Source organism: Meleagris gallopavo, chromosome 10 (assembly GCF_905368555.1).
Source record: "Meleagris gallopavo chromosome 10, MGAL_WU_HG_1.1, whole genome shotgun sequence".
In the NCBI taxonomy this organism is placed as follows: domain Eukaryota; kingdom Metazoa; phylum Chordata; class Aves; order Galliformes; family Phasianidae; genus Meleagris; species Meleagris gallopavo.
The window spans coordinates 6,668,790-6,691,161 of record NC_139413.1 but is presented as its reverse complement, the minus strand read 5'-3'; the positions used below and the strand labels follow the sequence as shown (position 1 = coordinate 6,691,161).

The 22,372-nt window shown below is 53.8% G+C and overlaps 4 protein-coding genes across 9 annotated transcripts in view; 1 reads left to right on the top strand and 3 right to left on the bottom strand.

Annotated features, from left to right (window-relative positions):
- Positions 1–30: 30 nt before the first annotated feature.
- On the bottom strand, positions 31–4,767 carry UAP1 (UDP-N-acetylglucosamine pyrophosphorylase 1). 2 transcript variants are annotated; one of them, XM_085232111.1, is made up of 10 exons: positions 4,421–4,767; positions 4,127–4,331; positions 3,772–3,947; positions 3,317–3,489; positions 2,802–2,995; positions 2,554–2,697; positions 2,270–2,458; positions 1,986–2,033; positions 572–638; positions 31–497 (listed from the first exon to the last, which is right to left on the bottom strand). In XM_085232111.1, the coding sequence occupies exons 1-10, from the start codon at positions 4,713–4,715 to the stop codon at positions 405–407; spliced, it is 1,584 nt and encodes a 527-aa protein (XP_085088237.1). In that variant the 5' UTR covers positions 4,716–4,767; the 3' UTR covers positions 31–404. The 2 variants fall into 2 exon arrangements, with proteins under 2 accessions (XP_085088237.1, XP_085088238.1); XM_085232112.1 differs by lacking the exon at positions 1,986–2,033.
- A 552-nt stretch (positions 4,768–5,319) lies between these two features.
- On the bottom strand, positions 5,320–18,647 carry UHMK1 (U2AF homology motif kinase 1). Its single transcript, XM_085232113.1, has 8 exons — positions 18,218–18,647; positions 17,576–17,868; positions 14,722–14,913; positions 13,743–13,837; positions 12,847–12,923; positions 10,505–10,603; positions 9,498–9,586; positions 5,320–9,008 (listed from the first exon to the last, which is right to left on the bottom strand). Exons 1-8 carry the CDS (start codon positions 18,507–18,509, stop codon positions 8,862–8,864), a joined length of 1,284 nt encoding a protein of 427 aa, XP_085088239.1. The 5' UTR covers positions 18,510–18,647; the 3' UTR covers positions 5,320–8,861.
- A 91-nt stretch (positions 18,648–18,738) lies between these two features.
- The window catches only part of NOS1AP (nitric oxide synthase 1 adaptor protein), a 31,290-nt gene continuing 27,656 nt past the window's right edge, over positions 18,739–22,372 (bottom strand). For all 5 annotated transcript variants that reach the window (XM_085232106.1, XM_085232107.1, XM_085232110.1 and 2 more), the window contains exons 11-12: positions 19,876–20,137; positions 18,739–19,798 (exon numbers count right to left, since the gene is read on the bottom strand). In XM_085232106.1, the coding sequence (XP_085088232.1) occupies positions 19,351–19,798; positions 19,876–20,137 (710 nt within the window). In that variant the 3' untranslated portion in view covers positions 18,739–19,350. The remainder of the gene's footprint in view (positions 19,799–19,875; positions 20,138–22,372) is intronic.
- Positions 20,793–21,972, top strand: SPATA46 (spermatogenesis associated 46). The gene is made up of 3 exons (XM_019618549.3): positions 20,793–20,933; positions 21,123–21,233; positions 21,459–21,972. The coding sequence occupies exons 1-3, from the start codon at positions 20,828–20,830 to the stop codon at positions 21,929–21,931; spliced, it is 690 nt and encodes a 229-aa protein (XP_019474094.3). The 5' UTR covers positions 20,793–20,827; the 3' UTR covers positions 21,932–21,972.

Genomic DNA, 22,372 nt, shown 5'->3' with positions numbered 1-22,372 from the left:
GGCACACAGTCACCGCTGCACAACACCAGGTGGCAGTCAGGAGGAACATAGAGGTTTAATGGGGCAATTCCAGTTGTGCAATATATAAAGTATGAGCAAAAAGGGGATGGGCCATAACAAGGATCCTATAAAAAAAATAGCCACGTTGCTTCGAGAAAAATAAAAATCCAGGGCTAACCCCAGCCCTGTACCATAAAACCCCTCTGCAGGTACACTGACCACTGGTATATACAGGTTTACAGATACACACCCACAGTGCAAAGAGCAGCACTGCAGCTGTGCTTCACGGCAGGGGCATCTTCCAAGTGTTTGGTTTTTAAATTAAAACATAAATAGAAGCAGACAACATGTCGGAGCCAGGCACAGCTGCAGCATGTCCGAGCACGGCCGGGTCCCAGCGCTGCCTACATCCCGTTGTGCACCAGCTCATGGATCCCATCCTCATCGATGACCAAAGGCGCACGGAACTCCCGCTCCTTCACCAGCTCCTCCAGACCCTAGTGGAGCAGAAAGCAACCTGTTAGTCAGGGGGAGGAGCGTGGGCACTGCCCCACGGCAGAGCCATACTTACCTCTCCACCGTAGGAGACAAGGGGGGAGATCTCACACTGGATGGGCACGTCGCTGGCATCCTTCAGACTGCAGAGAGAACCCATTGTCAGCCCCCCACAGGCAACTGTGGGCTGGGGGCTGGTGTTGGAGGCTGCTGGCACGTGGCCCCCCGGTTAGCAAAGCCCTGCGTGCTCCCCAGGTAGGCGTGAGCTGTGGTTTAGATAGGGGCAGCAGCTAGAAGAGGAGAGAACTCAAGGCACAGCTTTAAGAAGGATCTCTGTGTGCACTACAGCAGCGCCATGCCCCTAGCCCTCTGCCTCACTGCATCTGATGCTCCTTCTTCCTGCACCCTGCTGCCACGGGGATTGCCCCAGCCTCTGCAGGACCACCCCAGGGTGCCCCTTCCTGGACAGTGATGGCACAGTGGTGCATGGGGTCCTTGTGCCTGTGTCCTCCTTAGGGTCTGGCTGCTTTAATCATTCAGTATCATTAAAAAAACATTCAGTATTGAAGAAAAAAAAGCAGAACTGCCGCTACCTGCAGCTGTTATCCTACATTCTAACTGCATGATGGCATCTATAAACCTGGCAGCATCCAGAGTCCTGAATTAGAAACCAAGAACTCGAGTGCATCCATCAGAAGGCAGCAGTGCAGCGTCTATGAAGGGGATGGAAGGCAAGCAGTGGGAGTGCCCTCCGACCCGTTGGTGCATCCTTCTCAGATAAGCCCAGTGCCTGGAGCACAGATATCCCCGTGCCTGCAGAGCATGCTGCTATTAGAGCAATAATTTTAACACCTCTCCATGCTTCCTATGCTTGTAAATCATAGAATGATCTGGGTTGAAAAGGACCACAATGATCATCTAGTTTCAATGCCACTGCTACATGCAGGGTTGCCAACCACTTGACCAGGCTGCCCAGAACCACATCCAGCCTGGCCTTGAATGCCTTCAGGGATGGGGCATTTACATGTGCCTTTTGCCATTGGCTCTGCTGATGTCAACCTGGATCCTGAGCCCAACAGCTGGAGTTCCTGAGCACAGCTGGCCATCCCCACTATGGCCAACAGGTACTAACTACATCAAAGCCTGCTCAGGGCGTGCAATGCCTTTCATCCCATTCCAGCAAGCGACCTGCTGGGTGTCGGGCAGACCTTGGGAGACATCAGTCACCTCCCATGTCCTGGGGCTGCTCCCCCGCAGCAGGGCAGGGACCAGCTCACCGCAGCAGCACAGAACCCTTCACCTTCTCCCAAAGCCTCTGCGGAAAGGAGCACCAGGAAGGAAGTGTGCCACCACTCTCCTACAGCAAGACATGCCTGCAGGCAGCATGCGCCCGAGCCCCTGTTAGTGCCCGGTCACCTCGCTCCGCCTGCAGCCCGTTAGTACCTACACCCAGCCCCGCCACCATGCAGCCCGGTGGCACGTATAGTTACTTGTCATTGACATCGGCCGGGGTGGCATCTGACCTTCCGTTTGTGACGCTACGTGGGAATAAAGAAGGGTTAAGAAGGATGGGAAAGCCATCCCCGACTCGCTCCGCTCGGTGCCATCTCCAACCAGCGGCAGCAGTCTCTTGGCCAAGGAGTGCTGCGATCTGCTGACGGCAGCGCTGGATGCAGGAGAACCGGCACCAGGAAGGCTGGAGGCCGCCCGATGTCCTACAGCCAGCCCAGGGGGATGGAGGAGGCTCTGCCCTTCCAGGGAAGCAGCAGCTCACCGGGGGATGGCGGGGAGGCGTGTGCCATTCTCGTCCACGAAGTGTCCCCCTGCGTTGAGCACCCAGCGGTGGTGCAGGGACATCAGGGCGTGCCGTGCCGTGGTGGGGTTGTCCTTGCCGTTCTGACTGTCTGCATTCTTCAGAGGAGAGAACTCATCCTCACGCAGCACCTCGTACACCACAAACTTCCTGGGGAGGAGAATAGGTCATGGAGGGTCGGGTCTGCTCTTGGGGCATCCCCAAGGTCACATCCCCACCCGTGGCCCAGGGACTGAAAGCCATACTTGGAGAACTGGAAGATGTCGAAGACAAACTTCTCCATCTTGATCCCATTGGGCTTCTCAGGCTGGATCAGCTGCCCCGTTTCAATATCCACGTGTGGGATCTTCTTCTCAGCAACATGGTGCTGCAGCTGCGGCTCGTAGGTGCTGCGAGGGGCCAAGAGAGCAAGCCTAAGGCGGGCACAGGGACACCACGCCATGGCTCATCTCATCTGGAGGACCAGGTCCAACATATGGAGCTGAGCCCGTACTTGACGACATCTTTCAGGAAGGAGGTGGTGAAGTAGTGGTTGGCGATGTTGCCGGCATTGAAAAGCAGCCGCCCATCTGGGCCCCGCTTCTGTGCGGTGTCCAGGGAGATCTCACTGTACTCCACCACTTGGTAGACACCATCCACGCGGCACACAACGCCGACTGGCTCCGTGGGGTTGGTCTTCTCCACCACCTGCCCAGAGAAGGGCATCCGGGTTTACTTTCTCCTCCTGCCAGCCAGAGGGAGGGACCGCTTTCCCTTCCCAGCTCCAACAGCACCAAGGTCAGTGAGATCTACTGTCTGTTTGCCAGAGCCGAGCCCAAAGCAAACACAAATGCTCAGCACCTTTTGCTGTTAATCCAGCCTTTGAGCAAAGCTTTGGGTGTGCAACATCCCACAGCTGACACGTGGAGCTGTGCTTGGTGCTAGCTGCACCCACTGCACGTGTGTCCAGGATGTCACAGCTGGAACGGGGCTGGGGAAGCCAGGGTGGGGGCAGGCTGAGAACCATACCTTGGCCCCGCAGTCCGCTCCCTTCTCCAAGCAGAACCCGATGAACCTGGGATCAGCCACCTTCACCAGTATGTTGTCCACACAGTAGACATGGACGCTCTGCACACCCCTTCGCTCCATGTCATCCACGATGCCGTGCACCCCCAGTGCCCGGTACAGACCCCCATTGCCATCTGGGGTGGGGAAGCAGCATTGGGCACAGCCGTGCTGGGCCCTCCTCCTCGGCATGGCCAAGAAGCGGGCTCGGAGGCTCCCCAGCCCCGCTGCACCCCACCCCAGCCCTCCTGCCAAGCCGGCACCTCCCAGCCTGTGTCATTCACACACGTCACGGCACAGCCACCGCCTGCTCCCACGGGAGGGGCTGGGCTGGCTGACGGTGGGGAGCCCAGCTGGGGGAGTGGGGAACGGGCCGGGGTGCAGCACTGAGCCCCTTGCACCTGCTGCCAGCCACGGACCTGGCGCCATGGCGACCTTGCCCTTCTCCTCCAGCAGGATCTTCCCATCGAAGCCCAGGGCGGGCAGCATGCCCTGCTGGAAGAAGATGACGTTTTCCTTCTTCAGGCCAAAGTAGCGATGCTTCTGGAAGAACTCCTTGGTGGACTCCATGGTCCGCCCGCTCGTCATGATGTACCTGTGGAGGAACACGGGGTCTGGCATCCTCACTCCACGAGGGACTTACAGAGCCATCCCTCGGCCAAGCCAACAGCGGGCATCACCCGCAACGTGACAGCCGGCAGGGAAGCTTCAGCCCAGGGAACGCACCGACCCACACGGGAGCACACCGGCCCACGGCAGCCCCGGATCGCTCACCAGGGGATGCTGCACGCCGTGCCGTGCCGCTCCTCCGCCAGCTGCTGCAGCCGCCGCAGGCGCTGGGCCTGCAGGTGGAAGAGGCTCTTTCGGGAGGGCAGCCCCACGTCGCACATGCCCTTGGGGTACGGGACGCCCAGACGGGTGCCCTGCCCTCCGGCCAGCAGCAGCGCGCCCACTCGCCCCGCCGCGATCTCCGCCAGCCCTGCGCACGGGAGGGACGGGACACGCGTGGGGCTCCGCGCGCCGGCCCCGCTCCGCGCCCCGCCGCTCCCCGCCGTTCCCCGCACCTACCGCGGCTCTCCCAGCCCGGCAGCAGGCAGCGGTCGCGGGAGGCGCTGCCCAGCACGTCCCTCGGTACCGGCTCTAGCCGCGCGTCCGGCCTCGCCGCCGCCGTTCCGCCGCCGCCGCCCCGCGCCCGGCGGAAGAAGCGGTTGATCTCGGCCACGTCCATGGCGCTCAGCTCGGTCGCCAGCGCCCGGCGCTCCGCCGCGCCCAGCTCTGGCCAGAAGCGCAGCACGTGGCCCTGCCCGCCCGCCGCCAGCCGCCGCCGCAGCGCCGCCACGTCCTCCTCGCCCGCCGCCTCCATCCCTCCGCGCGGCGCCGCCGCCGCCGGCCGCCCCTTTTATAGCCTTCGCCGCCGCGCAGCCAATGGCGGGCGGAGGCGGAACCGGCCCGCGCGTCCTCACTAGCCCGCCCGCCTCGCAACGACGCCAATCGGAGCCGGGGGGTCACGCACAGCCCCCCGAACCTCGACCAATGAGAGCTGCGATAGAGGAGAAGGGGGCGGGAGCGACGGGCCGCCACGGCAACGGGCGCCACGTCGGCGGAGTGTGCAGGCCCAGCGGGAGGACGCCCGCGGCGCACTCCGAGCGCACGGAGACCCAGTGCGGCCCCGCTCCCCAGCGGAAAGGCAGGGCTGTCCCGCAGGCAGCCGGCCCTCACCGGCCGCGGTCACAGCAGCGCACGGCGCACACGGCCTCACCCCGCGCGTCATTTCGCCGGGGCCGCTCCCCCTCCCCGAGGAGCCGCCGTCAGGACGGGGCGGTTGCGCAACGCGGCCGGGCCTTCAGCCCCCGCTTACGGGCAGCCGTGAGACACCGCTCCCGCACGGAGCCGCAAATCCGGCGCGGTCCCGCCGCCTCCCGGCCCCACCGCGTGGACGACGCGCGGGAATGAAGCTGGCTGCACGCTGCCGTGTCTCCAAGCGTCATTTATTGATCATCGGGGAGGGAACGAGCGCGCGGCCGCTCAGCGTGACGGGGTACGACGGCTCACACCTAACCCGGATGGAGAGCGAGGTCACGGATCCGGAGAGGGGGAGGAGAGGCTGTGCCGAGTGCCCGAGGAGGACGAGCCGAGGTGTGCCGTGCTGGCACCGTGCCGAGAGCAGCGGTGATGGAGCTGGGAATGAAGACGGGGTCTGGCCGCGCCTCAGGCAGTGACCCGGAGTTACTCTCCCTGGATGTAATAAAGAGCTGGAAGCGCAAAGAACTTTCGCTCTCGCCCTGCTCGCACACATACACGCACACAGCAGCTGAAACTGACTGCTGGATTTCATTCCACCTTCGGCCCTCAGCTTTAAGAGCCAGGAAGAGCCCCGCACAGGGACACCGCTCACAGCTGTGCTGTCTCCAGAGACTTCACCTTTCATCCTTCTCCCTGAAGCAGATTTCTCCCCAGATGATACCTTCTCCCAGCCACAATTTCCTCTCCAGATGCTGCAAGAGCTCCAGCCTACACTGGGAACATGACCTCATTGACAGCTGCAGCACCAGGGAAAAACCAGCACTGTAGTTGTGGAGAAGGACACCTCATAAGAGGAAGCTCTTCCTGCAGCACAGACCGAGAAACCTGCAAGCACCTGGGGGAAAACCTCAACACCTCACCTCTTCAGCAAGTGGTACTGTGAGACAAGGAGAGCCATGCCCATCCACAGCCAAACAGTCACTTTAGATCAAACCATCACACACACTCAAGTACAATCTAGAGTTAAGGAACGCAGGCTTTAGCGGGGCTTATGCCAAACCACCAAGAGCTCACTGAGACACCAGGGTGAGTTTCAGAGCCTTTTTCTATCAAGCTGCAGGCAGATGGTGACAGACAATGCTAAAACGCTTCTGTTCTGAGGAATTTCTACACCTCCCTGCAGCCTGCAGGGAAAAGTCAGGGACTGGACCCAGTGACAGAGATCAGCATCTTCAACTCCAGCCAGCAGGAATAAAAATAAAAAAACCAACAGCCTTGGGTTTTTTGCTCAAATCAGCACTCAAACCTGGTCTCACTGAGTGGAAAAATGTGGCAGCAGGAGTTTGCATCTTGCGGATGTGTTTAGTTCCTGGCACAGCTCTCACCTTTAACCAAAAATTCAAAGCCAACTGCCTGAAAAGGAGATAAGCTTGAAAGAGAGCAGAGCAGCTCACAGCACTGGAGAGATGCACAGGTCCCACCATCGCTGAGAGCCTTCCTTGCTCCCGTGGCTGGCACTTAGCTGGGCAGATCCCTCAGCTCTGCCTCTGCCAGCTGGGGCACAACACAGCCAGCTCAGCACTGCTGACACAGTGGCACTGAACCTGGGAATTCCTGGGCCAAAGTGCCGGTACCAATGGCCAAGCCTGCCAGAGAAAGCAAAAACTCAGATCTGAGGAGGTCAGTTACTACCTAGCAACATTTAGAGCACTTGATACAAATTAAACACTGCTCTTCACATAGAAAAAAAACCCTAAATCCAACCATCATCTGGATCCTCCCAGACAATAAAGCCACTTCACTGCAAGGACAGCTGAATTAAAAGCAATGAATCACACACCCCATCTAAGCAAAGCTGCTTTACAGCTACGTACACCAAAGTAGTATAATTCTGGGTACAGTCTGATCAGCAAATCATACCTTAAAACTCACCGTGGGATTTTTATTCCTGGAAAATCTACCAGCTCAAAGGCTACAGAAAATTCAAAGAGATTGGTCCTTTCTGGGTAAGTTTGGCAAGGGCTGTAGTAGACAGGCCTCCAACGCCAGCACAGAGACTAATGAAATGCTACAGACGTTGGTTCTTCCAACACACTGCACACGTGCACACACAGGGCAAAAATCAGGAGGACCATTTAAGTGCAGAATTCCAGCAAGTCCAGCATCAGCAAGATGCAAGAAGTAAACTGCAAGGAAGTAAACTGCAAGGTAATTCAGGTATTATTAACTGTCAGAGACAGTTTGGGCAGCTGCCTTCAAGTATTCCAGCTGGAGAAAAGAATTCAGGAGGGTTTGTGACAGGAGGGGTCTCCTCATCACTAACCTGGTACCAGGGCTGCACGCTGGAATATGCTATTCCCCTCTGTGCAGGGCTGTCTGTCCCTGCACACAGACATGGGTCTGTGTGCCCCTGGGAAGCAACCATCTGGCTGCTCCATGCTAGCAGCTGCTCTAAGGATCTTCTGTCTGTGCATCAAAGCCACATGAGCAGAGAGCACGCTCTGGGGGGAGTGGTGATGCTCACCCAGGTTCTTTCTCCAGAAGCCTGTGGCTGTTGTCCCTGACACTGGGAAAGACATCAATCTGGCCAGTTAAGAGTGATAACTGGCCAAGCCCTTTCCAAACAGGATCTCAGATTGCCTCAGGCCCTTTGTGCAACCTATTAAGGACCAAAAGTGTCAGTGCTTCTAATCTACAACAAGTCTAGTGGGTTAATGCAAAAACAAAATGCACAACACAGAAAAGCCAAGCGTGGAACCTACAACAGACAAATACATTATTTCTTGTAAGACTCTCAGGCAGAAGTCCTGCAGATACACAAAGAACACCACACACCCCTTTCCAAAAACATCACCTAAAGACACTTGCATATTACAGATGATTTGGCATCAGAGCTCAGAGCGTCAGTGCCAGCACAGGGCGCAGGCTAAAAAGATGACTCCATGTGACAGTTTTCACATCACCTCAGGCTACAAAGTGCTTACAGGTTGTGTTGGGACTGAGGCTGGCACTGCTCTGACGACATTTAACCACACCCAGTCAGTCCCTGCCTATCCCACGCAGGCAAGCAAGTTCAGCTCAGCCACACCTCGCTCCCGGAGCCCAGCATGCCATCTGTGCCAGGTGAGACATGCGGCTCCTCTCGCATCACCAGTCAGTGACAGGGTAGCACTGCAGGCTCAGCAGGTACCATTTTCCTGCTTCCTTCCTTTTGCTCTAAGGGACGTGAAGATTCAAAGTCTTCCCAGTCCAGTCTTGAGAGGATGACGATGGTGCTTCAGCTCGATTCACCACAAACAGAAAAGGCAGGGAAGCCTTCTTCCTCCCCACTAGAGGAGAGCACAGGTATCATAGGAAAGCTTAATAAAGAAATCCTCTCTGAAGAGCAAAACCAGGCGCTACGGCCAAGACATTCAGTGCTCTCACTTCCATCATTTGAAAGTGCTTGCTGAGACCTTCTCTGCCTGCAAGGCTCCCACAGCCACCTTCCAGTCACCGGAGTGCCTGCTGGGGCAGGCAAAGCCACACATCCAATGTAAACAAGCAAGCACTACACACACACACACACACACACACACGCTTAAAGCCACCCAGGCCTCCTCTGCACATCACAAAGCAGCAGTAAAGGTTTCAAAGCCCATTTCAGTCCTTTGCATCTCTCCTTTACAGATGACTCAGAAGCAGGGCTAGGAAGCTCTTTTGTACATTCAACTGTAAAATACGTGAGGAAGAGGAGTGAGACAACTCTCCTGATTGTTGCTACTGCCTACAGCAAGTTTTGGTACAGATATCCTCTCTTATAGGCACTCAGTGGGTAAAACGTAGCCACAACAAACTTGCCATCAAAAATCTTTCCAGTCAGCATTTTTTGGGCAGCTTTGGAATCACCAGCATTTGCATATTCAACAAAGACCTGAAAAAGAGAGAGGAAAAGTAATGCCCCTGGGACACCATGCCACCTGCCCCCCTCCCAACCCTGCAACTGAGAAAACAGTCTCTAAGCAAATTTTTCCCCCCATCTGTGGAGGAATCCAGGGCAGTGGAGCTAAAAAGGAAGAAGATGCATCTCTGAGCTGCAATTTCAATTCTCACTCCTCATTTCTGCGGACAGTGTGTTTTGTAAGGTGGGAGAAATTATGGTAACGCTCTACATCCTCAGCACTTCCTCTCCTACACGTTGGTTTCTCCCATTCTCTCCCATATTCCAGACCCTCTTCTAAAGCTGTTTTTGGGGTCCTCTCAGGTTAGAGAATTCTACATATCTGGGAAGGAACGCGTGCTGAACTTCAAGACAACCAGCTGTTTTTAGCACTGCTGCCAGTCAGGAGCTGAGAAAGCAGTCCTGCAGCACACAAAGTGACCATGAGAATGATTGCACAGCCTCTTCCCTCCATTCACTTACTTGGCCTTTACCAGGATTTTCCTTTGGAATAAGCAAGGAAACCACCGGTCCATATTTCTGACACTCCTCCCTTATGTCTTCCAGGATATCTGAGAAAGGAAAGAGCTGGTTGTCTTTCACTTTGCAAACTAGAGTGTGCTAAGAAACAACCAACGGCTAAATGAACACATCCAGAACTTCCAGTCAACACAATCTTTTCCTCTCCAATTTAAAATCAATGATCAAGAATTCCCACCACAGAAATTGATACTGCTCAACAGTCACATATAACAAGAGTGTGTCTGAACTGAGGCCCACAGTCACAGACGTGCAGGCAGGGGATCCCTGAAAACAAACACTACTTCTCCTTACATGTGAAGCCTGACCTTCCAGTAGCTAAATCGTTCAGGATTTGTGACTGCTTATTTTTGGTTATGGCACTTGGAGGAAGGGATCTAAAGTAGCTGCTACAAACCAGTCTTTGTGTGAGTGGAACACAGCCTTTTAAACTCCTATCCCCTGAGATCTCTAGCCTGTGCCACTCACTGGGATTTGAAAGCAAGCAGAAAAGTAAATTCCACAAGCATGCCTTGCTACCTATCAAGTATGGCTTTGTTACAGTTTAAGAACTCAATTTATTTCAGTTCTCTTACGAGATCTTGGATAAGTCAACCAATTAAACTATTGAGGATCCTGCTCCTGGGTTCCACAGAGTCCCGTGCACGTTCTGCAGAAGCTCAGGGCCACAAACACATTACAGGTTCTGTAAGCATTTAATCAAATAGGAAAATAAAAACCTTTTTTTTTTTTTTTTTTGGAAATCTGAGATTCTTTAAGAATTCCCTATAAGCTCTACATTCTGGTTCCATCTTTCAGTCTCAGCTGACCCTCTTGGTATCAGAGCTCAGCTGAGAAGCTCATTATTCTTGTGCCTATTAATTGCTCCTCCAGTTGCTCTTTCATTACCAAATCCAAAGAAAACAGTTAAGATGACATCGCTATGGGAAATGCAGAGCACACACACCAACCTTCATATTCTTCTTCACTCTGCAGAGAAGCATCGCTTAGAACATTCAGCAGCCTCAGCACAGGTGTGGGGAGCATCACCAAATCTTCGATATGGGGAGCTGTTTGACATCCACAGAGTTACAGAAAACAAAAGAAACAAAAGGAGCACAAAGACAAAGCTGATTCAACATGCACTCCTATCACACACAAGAACTTCCTGCTTTTTGCAATATAGTTTTGCTTCACTCTATTGTTACCTGCACTTACACTGATAATGTATTTTCCCCATTTCCAACATATCTCTGCCTGTGCACAGATAGATTCTCCCAAAGGATTCAGTACAGTCTGCAATTATACTGAGGCCAGCACTTGAAACTGCTTTTGAAATTACCAAGCTAACAGCAATTAAGACTAGCACTGTGCCTGCTTAGCTCAGATTTAGAACTTGATGAGACCTCAAGGGCTACGATAGTTGAGCAAACTACCCCTTATATACAGCAATGAGAGAAGATGAAAGAACTATTCTGCAACCTGCTCCTCCTGTTACTGGTACCAGACAAGCTAGAAACAAACCAGACAGCTTGTATAACTTCAGTTCTTATGCTATACTGAGGCACAAGGCTCAGCTGATTCTACATTATATTCAAGTTCTTCCCTTAACATCTTCAAAATCCAAATGCAACATGTTGTTTTGAAGACCTGCACACGATCTTGCAGCAGAAAAAGGGAAAATGATTAATTACATGAAGAAGTGCTAAGAAGTTCAGGCCACATAATGAAGGTAAGATCCCGTGAACAACTTTACAGGAATAAAGAGAAGGGAGACAAATAAACCCCTACAACTCCGAGCCACCTGACAAATGCATTTCTTGCAATACCTTTCTGTCCTAGGGTGTACTTTCTGCCTAGCAGCAATGCTCCTGTACAGTCCCAGATGATACCAACCACACTGACAACACAGCATGCTGCAGTCTATAAGCAACTCAGGAAAGAAGCTGAGAGACTGGAAAGTACAGACTTGGCTGTAAACGACAAGGAAAGCCATTCTCAGCTGTCTTTGCTCTAAACAGAACAGCTGTGTCCAAGTGAAAGGTAACGACAGATCATATTCTGCCTTCGTAGGAAAGCAACTGTAAATGCTTCTTTATGCAGACATGCTTACGTATAACCTGGGCAAAGAAGACAACCAGCAACTAAGAAAAATTGAAGCTGTTGTATAAACTTGTAGCACTAACCACAGAAGCACCTTCCTAGTACAAACAGGTACAGTTTAAGGTCTGTGTGTTCAAAATGAGTCCAGAAAGCAGTGCCAATATACTATTCCCTCTGCTCTAAAGCAAGTCTGGTAGAAAGGTTCAACTCCTTTTATGGAAGGTGGCTTTTTGATTACAACAGTCACAGTTTCTGAAATGCAAGAGAAGTTTTAAAACACGAATGAGTTTGTTACTTCTGCTCAATACGCAGAGACCCCAATATCTAAATGCAACCCCAGAAGATGCAATATTTAACAAGCTACACCAAGCAGCTTAGGAAAAGTAGGGCTCAGATTCAAGGGAAAATGCTAGCCCATCAAGAAGCTGGATGCATTGATTTATGCTGCAGAAAAGCTGGACATGGAGCTCTTCACCAGTGCTCCTGAGAGCAGGCAAGCTCTGAACAATGCTACTATATTGCTTTTGGAACACGAAATGCAGAGAGGTATGAGCCTGAACAAGACTGTCCCAGCCCATCTTTTGCTGACAGCCTGCAATCCACACATGGAGGGTCCTGGGGATACACCACCTTTTTTCTCTATTGAAGAGAAATCTCCAGATCAAAGAGAGGTGGCATCTGTCTGACCTGCCACATGGACACCACAAGAAGCAGGCTCTGACTTGCTCCCTGTTTTCCAGGCCCAAGATGGGCTCCAGCACCTTGAGAACACACTGCGACTGCTCAGCCTCCAAAGAGGAGGCAGAAGCAGATGCAACCACCAGATATTACTCATATTCCTGGCTTTTGAACTGGGAATCTCTTAGCACAGTAAAATCCATTCACCTACCGTAAATAGCATCACACTCTTCAAAAGCACCTTAATGGTCATAACTCCAGTTAAGTACCTTGGTTATTTCTGTCCCCTTGGTTGAATAAGGCTGCCAGTGCATTCTCATCAGTTCAATCTGAGCAGAATTTACTGGGAAGGAAAAGTGACAGCCCACACAGCCACAGGGACAGAGCAGTGCTGAGAGCAAGGACAGCACTCTGACCTGCCTGCTGCAGTACCAGAGGTCTGACAAGTGCCACAAAACCAAGGAGCAGCAATGAGGACAAGACAGGAAACAAATGCACAACCACGTGAGCAGAGACAACGTGCACAACTTACCAAAGGGAATGCTGAAGAATGGGCTGCACAAAGCCTTTTCAGCAGAGGCTCGCTTGCCTTGGTCACAATGAAGCATGCTGGAAGAGAAAAGACATCCTTATGCTCCTGCATTCAACATTCTTTCATCAACACATTCAACTTGGGCTGGAAGGCAGTACTGAGGAATATCCTATCTTTAGGGCACTCATAGTACAAAGAGAACAGTCAAGAGCACATCTTCCAATTCACAGCTTAATCACACCAGAAGGATCCCTTGAGAGCATCTGCAGAGCATAATACAGGTGCTGCTGCTCTGAGATGCCTTTCAACACCAAGTTAAGGAAGTTGCTCACTTACAGGATTACAATGAACACTATATGTTCCAGCTTCACCTCTCCAGGCTATTTCACCCTTGTCTCAGACATACATACATCTAGAGTCACACAAAAATGACTGCGTTCCAAGGAGCTCCCACATCTTGTCACAAATGGGATTCAAAGCAGCTAATAACCCAGGGCTTGCCTGAGAGCATCCCCAACTGAACTTGAGAAGTGGCTCTCTGCCAAATTGTGGCCTCATACACTCTGCAGCTTCAAAGAAGTGTCACAAGTCAGGAAGATCTCTTCCACAGACCTCTCAGCGCAGAGTTGCACAAATACATTTGAATACTGTCTGCCCCTCTTTTGTTTCTCCCCGAAAGCAGCAAAGTTTTCACTGTGCTGTTATTTTTCCAGTTTTCTCCAAATACAGAATCATTGCTGACACAGATAATGCTTGCACTTGTTACTAGCACAGTGACAAGGGCATTTAAAAAAAAAAAAAAAGTGGTGGGTGTAGGTTTTAAGTTGCCAAGAGCGAGGCACAAGACTTCACAGGGCACATCTATAAGCAACATTTCATAAATGTAGTAATGGTACCTCTTAATAAGGTCTCTGAGGTGATAAGCTGGAATGGCTGAATTAACCACCCCTTCACTGGCAAAAATGCGATCAATGATAGCAGAACTGTTTGTCTGAAAAGAAGAAGCAGCAGTCATTAGGGATGAAAGCAAATAATAATGCAAAGCTTGAAATAACCTAGGTCCTGGGAGAGGTGGGTTAAGCATCGCTTTCTGAACTCGATGCAGAGGGCTCTGACACTCTGGTGTTACATGAGAGATCCTTGATGCTGCAGGTTCATCTCAGATTGAGTCATTTGCCCACATGAAAACTGGAAAGCGTATGTGCACACAGATTTGTTCTTACTGAGAACTTTATGATGTTGAAAGGATACTGTTACTGGGAAGGGAAGCAGGAAACAAAGTTATTTCACAGAAAGAAGAGGACAGAATAAGGCTCAAGGCTCATAATACAGAGCTTTCTCAGAATAAAGTCGTAGGAGAAAAAAATCCCAAATTAGAGCTAATACAATCACAGAAACATAGGGGCTGGAAGGGATCTCTGGAGATTGCCTAGTCCAACCCTCCTGCACAAGTGGGTTCCCTACAGTAGGTTACACAAGAAAGAGTCCAAAGTTAGACTTTATGGTAGAAACAGCAAATAACTGTTGAGCAGCATGGTGCTGCTGAACTAGTCACCACTTAGCTATTTCATTCTTCCATCTGTGCAACACTACAGTCAGAAAAATTCACCTCACAGCTCGTGAGGAGAGACAGGCTCCAGACACAGAATCCTGGAGCTGTGCAATTTCAGTAGCCTAAACACAGACAGTGTTCAGACACAGTCCTACAGAGCCCAGAGGTCTTTAAGGCTTTGAAATCTTAATTCCCAGGACAATAGGATTACAGAAACATCAAGGAAATACTTTCTAGTTGCCAGGTGCTACCTTACAAATCCAAGGTACAAATAAGAAGCAGGAGAACTTGTTTGGCGTAAACCAGCAGCAGTTCTTGCTCACCTTCCATTCCTGAGATTGGACTGTATGTTTCAGTTTCATTCCTGAGAACATTTCCAGTAAAACGATTCCCAGACTCCACAGATCCACAGCAGAGGTACACTCCGTCTCACTCTGGAGCCCTGCCTGTGCTAGGCAGTTCTGCAGTTCTGCCTCTGGAGCCCGATACCCGTCTGTTTGAATATATTTCACATCCTGCAGAAGACCAAGCAAACACATGAAGTTAATTTCACAGATACAGGTTCTCTGCTCTACTCTCAAATCAGTTTACAGATGGGTCACCAAAATACTGTTGCTAAATTTACTAAAAGCATAGTGTAGTCAGTACTGTGTGGTCAGAAGGCAGCTCAACTTGCTGCACTGCTGTGTTGATGATGGGGGAAAAAAAAACAAAAAACAAAACAATAAGACTACCTGGAACAGAAAACACCCCTCAGCAACACAGCAGCCATCCCACTAACACCTGAGCTCTCTGAATGGGAGAAAGAACCTGGATGTCACATTGCACGTACAGAGGACATTAGAAGTTTCAGAATAAGGGTGGATGGAACACACAAAATGTGCTCCATGTACCAGAGCACAAACAGCTCAGTCTGAACAGTGAGGATCAGTAACAGCCTTCGTTATTTAAGCACTGATGATCTCCAGAACAAAATATTAAAAGAATGAAGCAGGCATTTGACACCCAGACGAGGAATTATCAAAGCTGCTTCCCACGCACCTCTTCCTTCTCTCCCCTTGCAGTCAGAAGTGCTGCAGCAATCAATACCTGCTCAGCTGCTGTGGCTGGCAGAGGAAAATGCCCACACACTGCCTAGTTAAAACAAGACAATGACAGAATCACACGAAGACTGTTGTGAGGGTTGGGGGGCAGCTCTGAAAATCTCCCATCCAAGCTCCTGCCCACAGCCAACACCACATCAGACAGACATGGCTTTGTCTAGTCGTGTCCTATGTCCAATATCTGTTCAATAATACACTGATGTACTCAAGGAACAACGGAAGAATATGAGACTACTTCCTGGACAAGGCACAAGACTTATGTAGGGGATATATTAAAACCAAAACCACCTGCTTCTCCAATTGAAAATAAAGCCTACAAAGAGTATTTCTAAGCAACAGAGCTCAGCAGCATTTCAAGAACCAAAAAAGAAAAAGTAGATAAACTGCACAGTAGGGTACCCCTCTCTGATCAACAAAGAACAGAACCTCTAGCGAGGTGAAAGCAGCAGTTCAGCAGCCCTACTAAAGGACATTTCAAGATGCAGAGAACACAGTGGTCATTGGCACTGGCAAAAATAGAGAGATGGAATTTCACTCCTACCATGTGAAGTATATTGAGAGATTTACGTGGTTGAGACCTTGCTCTGTGTACAGCCATTCCCTGTTAAACAGTAACTGTAGAAAAATTATGTAAGGATAATGCTGGCAGAGCTGTCAGAAGTGTGAGGAACACGGTCTTGACTAAGATAAGAAATTCACGCATATATTCTGCTGAGCAGGGGCAGAGAATAAAGGCTGACATCCAGTACGTATTCAAAGCAGGGTCAGATGGTTCATCCCAACAGCCAGAGTAATTATGAGAACCAGAGAAAGAAATTCAGCCCAAAGAGAGCAGATTGGAAGGAATGGTAGAAGCAAATAAAATACGGTCAACTATTAGGATGCAACTCACTGAGCAAGCAGCAAAACACAGACCTGAAGGAAAAAAATATATCTGCATCAGACACAGGACACCAGAAGAGTGGTTTCTGCTGATAGCGACAGATTACCAGCACGAAATGGTGTTCAGCCAAGAATGTGGGAAAACCAAACACAACAAGGAGAAGCTGCTAAGCACACACATTCAAATCAGCTGTACCAAACAATTCAGACAGGTCGCCCACGCGGTTCTCAGATATTCACAGATCAGCAAGCCTAACTGTCAATACCGGGTAGACCAGTCAAAGAAATACACGAATTTATGATCTTTGACATGCTCAGAGGGCAAGGAAAGGGACAAGGCAGGATGCGCGTAAAGAAGAGTCACAGCTCACACACCACCTACACCCTGTGACTAAAGGCTCATTTGTTAAGAGGCTATCTGACAAGAAACATTCTGATACCCCTCAGAGAAGGTTACCAGGAGAGATGAAAGGCAGTTCCATCGAGCCAAGTGCAGAATCTCCTGAGGCTACCTGCAGAAAGTCAAGCAGTCTGTGCTTTCAACGGAGGCCACGGAAGAGAATAAAAGGGGCAAAAACAAATTTACAAAAACCACCGTCACCAAAACAAAGAAGTGTCAGTGAGGGAAGGAAAGCAAACAGGAAAAGTAGCAGAAAGCAGGCACAGACCTGACCATGTTGGGAAAGAACAAACACCACCTACCCACGGACAGGGCTTTGGTCAGCACAATGACATGGGAAAGAAGCATCCAGGATAACAGAAAGGGAAGCTGCTGAAGATAAGATGAAAGTAAATACAAGAGCAAGGACGCTGCTAGGGATGATGCAACTGGCTGACAGCAAAGCCTGGATTACTACTACATGCGATATGAGATGATAAAAGGAGATCTGACAGAGCTGGCTGCTCCCACCAGTCTGACCACATAAACAGCAAACTTTCCAGGAAGTTGTATCATTAACTCTGGAATCCACAACTGTGTGCAGACACTGACGCTAATCAGAGACATGCACAGGGAATGGGATCATGGCTTCTGTTTCCTGGCCCAGCCAACAGTTCAGCCTTCCAGGAAACCCTCAGCACCAGCCCATTCTGACCATGCCACCTCCCCTCCTACACCCAGCAGCTGAAAGCAGCACAGATCCACACAGCTCAAGACAGAGCGAACTGCTTTTGAGAGCAGAGCATTCCAAACCTGATTCCCCTCTTTGAAGCTAAGTCCAAAGTCAATGAGCTTAAAGCACTCCTCCTCCGCGCTCCACAGGATGTTGCGTGGCTTGAGGTCTGCGTGCACGTAGCCTTTGTGGTGCAAGAAGGCCAGGGCTTCCAGGACATCGCGGGCGCAGTGCTGGATCATCCACATGGAGCAGCCTTGGTTGCTGGAGTGCAGCAGCAGCTCGGACACGCTGATGTCCAGCAGCTCCAGCAGCAGGCAGCGGGACGGGCCGTTGGCCGAGTAGTGGTTGGTGAACACGCCGTACAGAGTTACTGCAGCGAGATAGGTCGTAAACCTCGGTCAGGAGCAACCACACAGCGATGGCGCTCCTCCCCGTCGCTGCCTACCGAGCCGCGGCAGGCAGCGCCGTACGGCACCTAGAGAACGGAGCCCAGGAGAAGCCCACCCACAGCCTCCCGTGTGTGGCGCAGCCGGCGGAACCAGCCCTGCCGGTGAGGGCGATACCTCCCGCCCCGGCGGCCCAGGGAGCCTCGAGGAAGCAAGGCCGCCGTCTGCGGATCCCATCCCAGGCCGCCCCCCGTGCCCACCCTGCAGCCACAGCCCCCGCGGGGCCGAGGCCTCGTATCCCGGGAGCGCCCCGGGGGTGGGGGGGGCCGTTACCGATGTTGCGGTGCCCGCGGAGCTGCTCGAGCGCGGCGCGCTCCTTGCGGAAGCCGTACTCGGCGCAGTCGGCGGCGGGCGGGCGGGCGCCGGGGCGGCGCGCGGGGCCAGGCCGGGCCGGGGGCGGCACGAACTCCTTAACGGCGCCGGGAGGGGCCCGCGGGTCCCCGCAGCAGCGCACCCGGTACACGGAGGCCGAGGAGCCGCTGCCCAGCGGCGCCTGCACTTCCCACAGCCGGCCCAGCGCCTCCAGCAGCAGCGGCGGCGCCGCGCCCCACACGCACCCCGACATGGCGCCGCCCGTTCACATCGCCCCGCCGCTACCGCCGTTACCGCCGCCCCGCCGCGCAGACACCCGCCCCGCGCCCGCACCCCGGCCCGGCCGCCGCCGCTCTGCGGCCGCCATGACACCGGAAGTGGGGCGGGGAAAGGCGGGGCACCGCCCATTGGGCCGAGCCCCTTCGCCACGCCCCCTTTCCCGGCCCCGCCCCGCTCCGTTCGCGTGGGCGCTCCGCGTGTCGGTGGGTTACAAAAAAAACTTTATTGTGCAATCCGCATCTTTTATCCCAAACTACGTACACACCCCAGACAACATAAATAGAGGGTGCCGCCGGCACCGCTGGCCTCAGGGCCGGGGGTGGGACGCAGCTGTGCGGCTGGGGGGTGACACAGTGACCGCTCTCCCCCCTCTTTGGGCCTCCACCTCCCCATAACCCCCACCATAATCCCACCATAATCCCCACCGTAACCCCTCGAAGCCACCGCTGCGCTGAGGGAAGCTCCGGGTCAGAAGTGCTGCCCGCGGCCGCTGGTTTGCCCCTCCTGTGCTTCCCCCCAGGCTGAGGGGCACCGAGGGGCTATGAGAGCCTGCAGGCTCAGGCGGTGGTGGGACAGAGGTGTGGACAGGGAGCCGGTGCCCCTGCGGCCGCCCGAGTCAGGCTGTGCTCCTCCGGGGCGCCTGGGAAGAAGGGACGAGGTGGGGGGTGGAGGATCCCTGCACCGCAGGCCGTTTCAGGGATGCCTCCTGCTGCCCTGGGGCTCTCCTCTCCCCAAAATAACGACCCCAAGAACAGCATGTGGCAGAGAGAGAGGTGTTTGGGAGAGCCAGCCCCCTCAGTGCCCTTTGCCCGCTGCTATTCGAAGGACAGCAGGTCAGGATGGGGACCCTCTGCCTCCCGGCTGGGGGTGCATGGCTCTGCACGCCCTGCGCTCCCTGACAGCTCGTGCTCCAGCCCCGCTTCCCGGAGGGGCTTCTCCGTGCGAGGTGGGGTCTCCAGGCCACCCTTATGGATGAGGTCGGGCACAGGGAGGACAGCAGTGGGCTGGTCCCCACTCGGCTCTGGGATGCCAGTCGTACTGAGCACCCCGGAGTGCTCCGCAGGGGAGAGGTCCCTCGCCCCTGGCCACTCCTCCGCAGGGTCAGCGTGTGCTGCAGGTGGCTCATGGGGCTCCTCTGTGCTGCTGCCCTCTGGTTGAGGTGCAATGAGCATGTCCTGCGGGGTCTTCAGGGCACGCGGTGTCCGCTTCTTGATGATGGGAGGTGGGGGGTCCAGCCGGGGGAAGGCATCCAGCCCCATGCTCCTACAAGCAGAGAGAGGCAGTGATGCTTTCCAACCCAAAGGACTCTACCGTGGGTTGTGCAGTGCAAGGGTACTCACCCGTCCTCGCTCGCTGGCTGCCCCACGCCCAGTGCGGCGCCGGCGCTGGTGTTCACCTCCATCACTCCCACGTCAGGGGGTCCGGCCGGCTCCTTGCGGCGCAGGAAGTCGTTCATCTTGGCCCCCACGGCCTTGCCCAGGTTACGAAGGTGCTGGCTGCCAGCAGGGCGGGAGGGCTGTGGCAAGGCACCAGTGGGAACGTGCTGCAGGCGTGGGGTGGGTGCCGTGGCAGCGCTGGTGTTCTCAAACATACTCTGGTCCACTGGAAAAGAAAGGAAGCAGAGAGTAGGTATGAGGCAGGATACAGGGGCTGAGCGTCCCAGGGCTGCCTCCCAGCGGCGTGGGGAGGACACCGTTTGGGGACAGAAAGACCGTTTCTGTAGCCCCACAGTTGTGTTGTGCATGCCGTGAGGACAGAGTGGGGGAGCAACAATCTCAGGGCACCACATTGCTGCCACCAGCACACTGAGGACATCTCTTACCTGGCACCAAGCAGCTTGGGAAGCAGATTGTGGAAAGAAAGAGAGAGAAGGTTTGTCAAGGGGTACAGCAAGGGGATGCCCCCAGGATCCCTCATTTGCTGGGGTACCCACCGCCTGGGCTCTGAACTGTACATCCTCAACATGGCACTTTCTACTGCTCACTCACCTTGCGATGGCCAAGTCATTGGAGCCATGTGTGTGCAAAATCCCACATTACCACACCACCCCATGCTCAACCGGCCTCAACTTGAATAGATTGAGTCCCCACACCTTGCCCCTTGCTCCGCACCAGCCCTGAGGATGGAGCCAGCAAGCATCACCTCAGCCACCAGGTTCCCAGAGACTTTGAGGGGGGCAGAACCTCGTGTTCCAAAAACATTCTGCTGTGCATGTATGCATGTGTGACATCAGCCCTTAGCAATGCCAGCTGGTGGATTCTGGGGCCTCACCAAAGGACCTGCACAAGGGTGATGGATGGATTTTTCATGCCAGCTATTTTGATTGAGGCCATGCCCCATGCTCCTGGAAGAGGCAACCTGGAGCAAACTCTCTCCTGGGATCAGTGCAGCCTGCCTGGTGAGCACCCAGGATGCATCCAGGCAGGGGAGCAAGTAGGGTTCTGGCTGAGGGTACCTGCCTGCATGGGCATAGGAGGGATAACAGGAGCCCCTGTGGCAGAAGGTGCTTTCTAGGAATGGGGAGAGGAATCCTGCTGTTGCAGCCCACCTCTGCACAATGGAGCTTTTCACCCTTATGTTTTCCCAGCAGGAACCTTGAAAGCTGGGGATGCTGCCTCCAACTGCGCCAGCTCATGGCCCCCAGCTCTGCCCCTATGCCAGGACAGCACTTCGTGGGACAGTTCCAGCTGGCTGCTGGGTGAGCTCTCAGTGCTGGGGGGATATCTGGTGACAGAGGCCATCACCTCCACAACCCACAGAGTGAGACAGACCAGCCCACCAGCCAGAGCCCTGGGCAGAGAAGGGCTCTGCTGAACATTGTGCTGGGGGTGGGACTCCTCGTGTGTCTCCAGCACCACTCCCATCCCCATGGGTGCCCGTGCTCACGCAGCGACCCTGACTCTCTTGCCCCTTCCCTCTGCAGACCGCAGCTCCACAGCCTCAGCAGGCAGCGAGCTCCCTGCCCGCACCATCTACAGACCTTGGTGCTCACCGTACAGCTACCTCATCTGGACCAAAGCAGCCTCTCAGCAGCACCTCTCCTCCAGTCCACTCAGTAGCACCTGGGAGCCTGAGGATCCCAAAAACCTCTTGGAGGCCCTCGCCTCTTTCTCCTGCTCTTCAGAGGAGCTCCAGACCCCGGAGAGTGCCAGCAACAGGGTCAGCATCACCACCGGAGACATCCTTGCAGCTTCCCAGGAGCAGCATGTGCCAAAGCACGGCTACAAGTGCATGTCATGCTGCCGCATCTTCCCCACGCTGTGCTCAGTCAAGAACCACGTCCAGCGCAGCTCCCAGGAGGGCTACAGCTGCAAGGTGTATTACTACAAGCTCAAGGCCCTGTTGGAGAAGGAGCACAATGTACAGGAGACCAAAACCCCTTTGGTGCCTCAGTAGCTCCAGCAGCTGGGCCACTGCCGCGGGAGGGCACTGCTCCATTGCTCCACTGCTGCACAATAAACACCATGCAGAGCACAGCCTGCCTCCAGCTCTCCTCGGAGGCACAGCTCTGCTGCAGCCCCTCATTGAAACAATGCTTCTCATGTCCTTTAAGAGGCTGTTTTCCTTCCCCAATGGCCAGAAATTCCTAACGCCTGGAAAGCTCTGCATAGCATCTCTGCAGAGAGGTGTGCAAGCCCCAGCAGCCCACAAGCACCCTCGAGCTGTCAAACAGCCCTGAGATGACCCCGACACCATTTGGGGCACCCCTCTCTCACAGTCAGCTGGCATTCAGCACAGCTGAGAGCTGCGGGGTCCCGCAGAGGAGGATGCTCAGTTCCAAGAGAATCTGTGCAATGCTGGGGGTGCCACCCCTGGTGCTGGCTGCCAGCCCAGGCT

What these genes read in the sequence shown, in the direction of transcription:
- SPATA46 (XM_019618549.3), top strand. Translation starts at nt 20,828, where the DNA reads ATGGATGGATTTTTCATGCCAGCTATTTTGATTGAGGCCATGCCCCAT. An exon ending in GGATCAGTGCAGCCTGCCTG is followed by an intron (nt 20,934 to 21,122) that starts GTGAGCACCCAG and finishes ATGTTTTCCCAG; the next exon opens with CAGGAACCTTGAAAGCTGGG. An exon ending in CAGTTCCAGCTGGCTGCTGG is followed by an intron (nt 21,234 to 21,458) that starts GTGAGCTCTCAG and finishes TTCCCTCTGCAG; the next exon opens with ACCGCAGCTCCACAGCCTCA.
- UAP1 (XM_085232111.1), bottom strand. Translation starts at nt 4,715, where the DNA reads ATGGAGGCGGCGGGCGAGGAGGACGTGGCGGCGCTGCGGCGGCGGCTG. An exon ending in GACATCTTCCAGTTCTCCAA is followed by an intron (nt 2,459 to 2,553) that starts GTATGGCTTTCA and finishes TCTCCTCCCCAG; the next exon opens with GAAGTTTGTGGTGTACGAGG. An exon ending in CCGGCCGATGTCAATGACAA is followed by an intron (nt 639 to 1,985) that starts GTAACTATACGT and finishes TTCTCTCTGCAG; the next exon opens with TCTGAAGGATGCCAGCGACG.
- UHMK1 (XM_085232113.1), bottom strand. Translation starts at nt 18,509, where the DNA reads ATGTCGGGGTGCGTGTGGGGCGCGGCGCCGCCGCTGCTGCTGGAGGCG. An exon ending in TCCAATCTCAGGAATGGAAG is followed by an intron (nt 13,838 to 14,721) that starts GTGAGCAAGAAC and finishes TCTTCTTTTCAG; the next exon opens with ACAAACAGTTCTGCTATCAT. An exon ending in CTCAGAGACCTTATTAAGAG is followed by an intron (nt 12,924 to 13,742) that starts GTACCATTACTA and finishes TTTCTCTTCCAG; the next exon opens with CATGCTTCATTGTGACCAAG.